Raw genomic sequence first — 7,963 nt, 5'->3', positions numbered from 1 at the left:
CAACTTTTATAAAATCTTTTTGATACATCGTTTGTGTGGAACTTTAATCAGAAAAACAGAAAAAGAAACAGAACATGTCTATGTATCTTTAGTTCTTAAAATCCTCACTACCATCTTCTTGTGTGGTTTAGAATTGAAATACTTCATGGAGGGCATATCTGCGTGGCCGGCCACTCTGACACACACAAAACCACTATCTCTAATGCACCCACTCTTGCTCATACAATTGCTGAGACACTCTTTTTAAACCATGCTAAACCTTTAGGCACAACAATACAGGCTGGACCTAATCTCATAACCCCCTGTCCAATCAGAGGGCTGGAAATTTGAGAGTGGAATTGATTGGCTGGTGGCCAAAGGGGCCAGTAATAGGGAAGGAGAACAAGAGGAGACAGCCATTGTTGATTGATTACCATGAAAAACACTTTTGTTGCTGACTTGAAGGCAGGACATTGGGTTTGTATCTGGAGGAAATGCTGGCTGTCTTAAAATGGGTCACTGCTAAACTAACCTGCATACAAGTTACTTCACAGAGATAGCAATGTATGCACAGATAAACCAACCCTCCTAGCAAGAGTAAGGTCTACAAATTATTAGCTGTGAGTAATATTGATTAGCTGCCGTTCAAAGGTTAACATAGTAATACCCTTGTTGAACAGCACTCTTGGGAAAACAAAGCAATGGAAAAAATAATAATAAAAGAAACTTTTTGGGAATAACACTCAACATTACTCAAAAGCTTGACCATAACTTTTTAAGATCTACAAAAGGCAATGCTGTCAGGAAGTCAGTAAAGGCTATCTCATCTTTCCACACTACAGGGTATGAAAAATGATCTAAGGGGTCTGAACATGTTTTCTCTATTGCCAGCTATTTGATTCCCGAGAAAATCAATCAGCCATGTCAGTGCGCACACCAATAAGTCAAGAGAGATTTTAAGTGTATCTCAAGAGTGTAGAAAAAAAAAAAAAACTAACAAAATCAGAGAAAAGCCAGTAATAGGAGTCAGTGAAATCTCATTCACTGTCCCCATTATCTGGACTTACTGTATATAAAAGGGTGTTCTCAGATAAAACTTTCATCTTTTTGATGTCATTTTATCTATGTGAACATTTTCTATTTCTTGATTTTTAAACGACAAAAAATAAACAAAATCACTGAGTTGTATTGGAGTTCACCTTTAGCCATGAACTCATGTGCCTGTCTCTGAATTTCCATAATTATATTCCCATAAGTTAATAATGGCAATCCAAGGATCAAATGTCTCTTTTCTTCTCATTAAAGTCAAAAGTGACCAGCTGGAAGATGTTTAATTATTCTGGTATGCTTTGGGGAAAGGTTTAGCTTTACAAAAAGGCTGCATTTACACTTAATTCAGAAGAGACAATGTATGAATGCATGGCACAGATGAAATTCAGCATGCATTAACACACTGAGATTCCACATTTTGTTTACAATGCTGTAGCCTTTAATTTGTTCTAAAGATGTAGGTCCTCACTGCCTCAACACGATGGAGGGAGAGAGTAACTCTTGTAATGCCGCCTAGCCACCTGTAGCTGCACAGCTATCTACTGTACATATAACCTCTCTAGTGCTGCAGCCTTTTCCCCACTAATCATTCATCCATTCCCCTGAAGTCTTTGCATGAGAGTTTAACTTGAAAATGCATGCTGCTGTATGCCAGTAGAGGGTTGCTGCCAGACTGTTTTAAGCTAATTAAGTGAAAAAAACTTAAATGCCAGAGACTCTTTGTTCTGTATAAAGGCAACTTCTTAGTTTTCAATTAGTTGATCAATGTTGGGTACCCTCTGACATTATCTAGTGTTCATCTAAGAAAAGTATGTTTGTGTATTTTAGATAAACATATGCAGCAGAGAAGACTTGCAAAAGAGCTCTCTCCTTTACTTTCTTTTTATCTAGCTCCAGAGGAGGGATTCTGTTGAGAATAAGTAGCAGAAGGAGTGTCCTGAACGCCAGTGGCAGCCTACCTCCATGGCTGCGATTGGCTGAGGCTGTTCTGAGTGAGTCCAGGGGAGGCCAGTAGGAAGATGAATGGTCTGGGAGCCTGTTGTGGGGGGGAGGCAGCTGAGGAGAGCAGTCACCAACAGCTCTTAAAATCTAGGTACTCCTCTTCACAGCCACACACTGATAGAAAGCAGGAGTGGGCTTTAGAAAGCATGAAGAGAAGATAAATGCAGGAGAGTGAGAAACTTGGATGATAAGAGGTCTTACCTGCGTGCTCACCTACCTCTGGCTGCTGTGACCCCTTCAAATAGCTGAGACTCCTGTAAAAAGAGAGGCTTTAAGGACAGCCTTTTCTTGAAAGAAGATATTTCAAAAGTTTTTTTCTGATAACTTTTGTTAATTTGTTTTTGTTGTTTTTTTTTTTCTTCAGTTTGCAGCATCCATTCTCAGGAGAGCAAAAAAGGATTACAGTTTGTAAGCCTGGCCACTTGTTGAAAACTTCTCTGAGCTTTCTTTCCCACTAGGTTGCTTTGGAGACTTCTGGATACATCCTTCTTGATTAACAGCTCTGAACTCAGAAAGGGATGGCATATGGACAAAATATCCCAAGGTTTGCTTTAACCCAGAGTTTATTTAGCCTGCCATTGGGCCTGTTGCTCTTCTCCCTTTTCCCTAACATCATTACCGCAGATGAGTATGACTACTACAGCTGGCAGTCAGACAACTTCCACAACGGTCGCTTCTACACCAAGCAACCACAGTGTGTGGACATACCAGCTGACCTGCGCCTCTGCCACAATGTGGGCTACAAGAAGATGAGGTTGCCAAACCTCCTGGATCACGAAACCATGCCAGAAGTCAAGCAGCAGGCTGGGAGCTGGGTGCCCCTTCTGGCCAAAAGGTGTCATGCTGACACTCAAGTCTTTCTGTGTTCGTTGTTTGCACCCGTATGTCTGGACCGGCCCATCTACCCGTGCCGCTCATTGTGCGAGGCCGTCAGAAACAGCTGTGCTCCGGTGATGGAGACCTATGGCTTCCCCTGGCCAGAGATGCTGTCCTGCGACAAATTCCCCATTGACAATGATCTCTGCATTCCAATGCAGTTTGCGGGGAACCACGCCACTCAGCCACCAGGTAGGTCCAGGATCTTCATCCTTACTACTTCATGACCTGCACACTTGGTTAACCTGCAGAGTTAGATTTTGACCAAATCTATAATTTCTGTTGTAACGATTCTAACACCTAAGCAAGACAAAACTTTGTTGCAGGTTCTTCGACAGGGCAATTTGTACCATAATCTAACAGGGATTATACAATTGTCCCCATATACTGTATATGTAAGCAATGCCCAAATATCTGTTTTTAATGAAACAAAACTTGCATAAAGTTGGTCATTGTCTTCATAAACTAAAGGTGTGTAAGCATGTTTTTATTTACTAAATAGATTCAGCGTTAATAGTATTAATTGACCATCTAATCACTGATAAAACTGCATGATGCTCTTAGATTATCCAGATCCATGGATGGCTGACAGGTCAATCTCTAAGGACAACTTTGATAAAAGTTTTAAAGGTAAAATTGTAACAAAGTTTGTTAAAAAAAAAAGTTTTGATTTGCATATTTTTTTCATAGACATGTTAAACCTCTTTTAATAAAGTGTTATATCAACATGGGCTTCCAATGAATGGTGTCTGAAAAAATGTTAAGTGAAATGCAGACACCCCTGTTAAAGAGGCTACTGTTAAAAAAATAAATCAATGAAAAAAATCTGCTTGCTTTAAAATAAGTAACCACCTGTTACCACTGCTCTAAATAAATGTGCAAGCTCTTTACAAAACTGTCATAGCACAAGGTTATGTGTATTTCCTGCAGTAGTTATGTGAAAGTTTAAGGAAGAGACAAGAGGAGATCAGGAACGAGAGACAGGAGCAGGATGAGTGTGAATGTGGGCTTTTTGAGGGGGGTGGAGGGTAGTTGAGTTGGCTGAAGGGGAAAGTTTTCAAGTTGACAGTTCAGAGCTCATACGCCTTCAGGGGAGGCGAGGATGGGAGACTAAGAGACTCCAGTTACCAGATTCTTCACCAAGTTAAGATAAATGCTCTGTGATGTTGTATCACAGCACACTTACATATGAGCACACTCACCTTTATCAGCAGAAACCCAGCCTCACCAAATCAATCAGTCTCACAAATGAGTTAATGGTGAATGTTTAATGTCACTTTAAGTAGCTCAAACCTGTCCTGTTATGAGTTACTGAATAAATAAAAGTACAATAAATAAAAATGTAACATTTAAACATAATACCAAAGCAAAAGTTCTAACGTCAGGGTTAATTGAAAGTAAAATGCATAGATCTATATTCATATTCTTGTTGTGTGTCATGCTATATATGCAGCCTCTTCACAAAGCAGACAGAGCGAAGAGAGACTCAGTGAGAAGGGGTCAGTCTGCATTGTGTCCAGGTCTACATGGTCTTTTGTTGGCTCTGGCAGACAGTGGGCCAATTAACTAGAATGCCAATTACTGAGCTCCGATAATTAGCCAAACATGTCGGAACAAGCAGGGTGGGTGGCGAATGGTATAACCACATTCGATTGTTCCTAAGAGAGATGAATTGAGAGCAATGATAGGAGGGGGAAGGAGGAGGGTGAAGAGAGGCAGCACAGAGTAAAACTAGAGAATAGCTGCTTGTTGCTGCAGAAGAATTGCCTGGCTTTTTGCTTTCTTTAAAGGTTGGAGGAAGGCTTTATAATCCTCAAATAACCTAGCATCACTGCTGTCACTGCTTCTTGATTTTTCCCTCCACACAGTTTCATTGTCTTTATTTATTCCTTTATCTATTTTTAAGATACCTCTAATTCCCTAAACCACTAAAATAAATGAGAAAAGCATATTAATTGTGCAGCTTTAGGGCATGCCTTGGCTTTTTATCACAAATGCTTACAACACTCTGATATGTAATTGTCAGCAAATACATTGTTAAAAAATGTGAAACTATTGCTGGATGATTCTCAAGTGAATTAAAACGAAACGGATTTGTTCCATTTGAGGAGAAAAAAGTTCTGCTCTATTTTCTTAGGAGTGGTGTCAACTATTTGACATTCTTGCTCTACAGAGTTCTAATTCTTTCTTGTACATGGCATCCATAAAAAGGAGAGCAGCTTAAAGTTTTATAATATTCTTAAAAGAGAGAAGCATTTTCTTACTTTAATTTAATTAAATAATGGTTAGAAGGTCTGAGCAAACTAATAAATTGATGCTTTTATTGTGTTTATTTTCAATAAAAGCTAGAAAAAAAGACGAACCAGATAAAAAATGACCAGATAATCATTATAAAATGGTGCACAATTTCACTGTTCTGTTTGTGTGGGAATTTTTTTGTGGCCAGCATGAATGTTTGACTTTGAAACTGAGATGAAACAGCTATAATTTCTCGCTTGGAGGCTTAGTGACATTTTGTTAAGATTCAAAGATTTTTAGATGTGCCGATGGGGCCATTCCGAGGCCAAGTATTTGGCTTACAAACACATACACACATACAAACACACCCATGCAGAAATACATAAATCCAGCCAGCAAAAATAAAACAGGAATTTCAGCTAAGAACTTTGAGAAGAGAGTTTTCTGGGAACCCTTAGTGTCACAGGAGGACACAGACAATTCTCCTCACTCCAGATCATAGAGAGAACCTCAAGTAATCTAGCCAAATGTCAGAGAGTCTTGACAATTAGTGGAATTATGCACTGTGCTACCTGCTGCTCTCCCTGACTGGGAGGCCCAGATGCTGTCAGAGCTATTCTGCAATTACACCATACATCACGGTTGGAGGGTGCCTGTGGAAACTCACAGGAGAGTCAGATTCACTTTCCACCTCAGTGCTACTGCAAAAAAGAAAACAAGGTTAGAGGGACTTTAAGACCACCTGAGCTCAGGTTCACTCTGGGCATGACTTTTTTTTTTTGGTGTGTGTGTGTGTATCATGTTTGTGTGTGTCTGTTTAAAATAGCATGTAATTGCAATACTCTTATAGTAATGTTGGAGATATCGGTTACAACGAACCCACATTTTTCAGCTCCTTTTCTTTCTTTTTCCTGATTCCAAAATTTCTAACCCCTTATAATTTTATATACCATTTAAATGTGCCAGCTTAAAGTAATGAATGACATGAAAGGTTTTGCCTGTCCTTACTGTTTTTTCTTTGATGTGGTCAGTTTAGTTTGCAACCATGTTACAAGGAGACAGGGAAAACTGTCAGGTCTCCAGCAGCACAATGGGCTCTTCTCATGTGACCCTGGCTGCCATATGAAAAGGAAAATGTGATCCAATGCTCTATGCTTGGAAGACGGCCGAAGCCTTTTGAGAAGACGTTTTCTTTTCTGTATAGGATTTCTTGAGATGCGAGGAGTGTGCTTTGTTTTAGGGCCCTCAGGGGGCCTGCCTCTGGGCCAGGTTTAAGCTCTCCTCTGTCTGTCTGCATGCCACATTTAAACAGATGTGAGGTCCTCACACATAAATCACATCCTGCATTTCATCTCTTGTACATAACTATTTCATGTCATCAGTGCTGCTGTTATGACTAAAAGGTTCAGTATGAGGTATAAGCCAAAGTTTGAGACATGTAAGAGAATCAGATTATCACACTGTTAGATCAGGTTGCCCTTTTTTGTAAGGACATGTGCATGTTCATGCCTGAGGTGAGAGACAGAGAACAGAAGCATACATATTCACACATAGTCCATCTGAAATTCATTCAGCTGCAATACTGTTGTCAATAAAGCCTGCCAAGAGCTGTAAACAGAATCTGTGATTTACAGTGCTTTTTTTTTGGTCTTCAAGTGGCTGTCTGCAGGAAACGAAAAGGATAGATAAATGTCATACAATGACAAAAAGGAGAAGGGATGTTTGTCTTTTTAGAAGCTTGATAATGTTCAATATCAAGTGTATTTCATAAAATGTAGGTAATTATTTTTCATTTTACAAATATTAAATTCAACGGATTTTAATGTGTTTTTACATTTAACAGTCTTTTTTTTACAGACTTAAAATTGACTTTTTTGCTCGATGTTTACCTTCAGAAAGTTGAAACAAAAAACTGTTAAAATTTTTTGACTGAACATTTAACAATATCAATATGACTTTACTGGAAATTCATTTGGAGGAACGACAGACAGCAGAAACAGCAGCAGCGAGGGACTGAATCAGAGAGAGTGATTAACTTTGGAGCTCTGACTAAGTAAAGTAGTGGAGTTAAATTCTTGGACTCTTGCCGCTCTCCATTTCCACTCAGGCTCTCTGTTTGAAGATTAACAGCAGTACTTTCAAAAGGACCACCTCCTTATTCATACAGCTCTGATCAGCCTTTTCCTCTTTCTCTTAATCATTGACCAGGAGTCTTCTCATCATCTTTAACAATAATTATATGAAGGCTAAAGCAGATTTGTTGGAGTCGCTGATAACTCTACAGGACTACAAAGCAGAAAATATCAGTTTAGATTTTTCTTCTTTACCTTGAGCTTATAAATAGCAAATAATGTTGGCAAAACATATAAATCCAAAGAAACAGGAAATACAAATAACAGACTAACCATGAGACTGATTGGTTCCTGAGAGAACATGATGGTAATTCCCCTGACAGACTCAAGTTATGAGGCAGTAGCAAAATAGAGATCTTTAGTCCAAGCCTAGTGAGTTTCTAGAGGGACTGTTTTTTTCTAACACATGCTCTGGCATCAGCATAGCATGGCATCCTGCCAGGATAACACCATGTGAAATGATTTACCATAGAGGTTATATAAGATGCAACTGTAAGAGTTATATTGCTTAGAGTCTTAATATTACTTGAACTTTTTCAAATTCTCTCATATTGCAACCATCATTTAAATGTATCTTATAGGGGTTTCCAGTATTTGACCAAAACATAGTGCAGGAAGTTAAAGGTTTCCTATATTGTTTTAACAATTAGAAAATGTTAATGATGAAAATCATTTGAGATTAGTCC

At 38.9% G+C, this 7,963-nt stretch overlaps 1 protein-coding gene across 1 annotated transcript in view; it reads left to right on the top strand.

Annotated features, from left to right (window-relative positions):
- Positions 1-2,075: 2,075 nt before the first annotated feature.
- The window catches only part of sfrp5 (secreted frizzled-related protein 5), a 16,227-nt gene continuing 10,339 nt past the window's right edge, over positions 2,076-7,963 (top strand). Inside the window, exon 1 of the mRNA XM_015399036.1 lies at positions 2,076-3,099. Within this exon, the coding sequence (XP_015254522.1) occupies positions 2,550-3,099 (550 nt within the window). The 5' untranslated portion in view covers positions 2,076-2,549. The remainder of the gene's footprint in view (positions 3,100-7,963) is intronic.

The sequence above is a fragment of the Cyprinodon variegatus genome, unplaced genomic scaffold, assembly GCF_000732505.1.
Source record: "Cyprinodon variegatus isolate N-32 unplaced genomic scaffold, C_variegatus-1.0 Scaffold1, whole genome shotgun sequence".
Classification (NCBI taxonomy): domain Eukaryota; kingdom Metazoa; phylum Chordata; class Actinopteri; order Cyprinodontiformes; family Cyprinodontidae; genus Cyprinodon; species Cyprinodon variegatus.
This window is presented reverse-complemented; position numbering and strand designations above follow the sequence as displayed.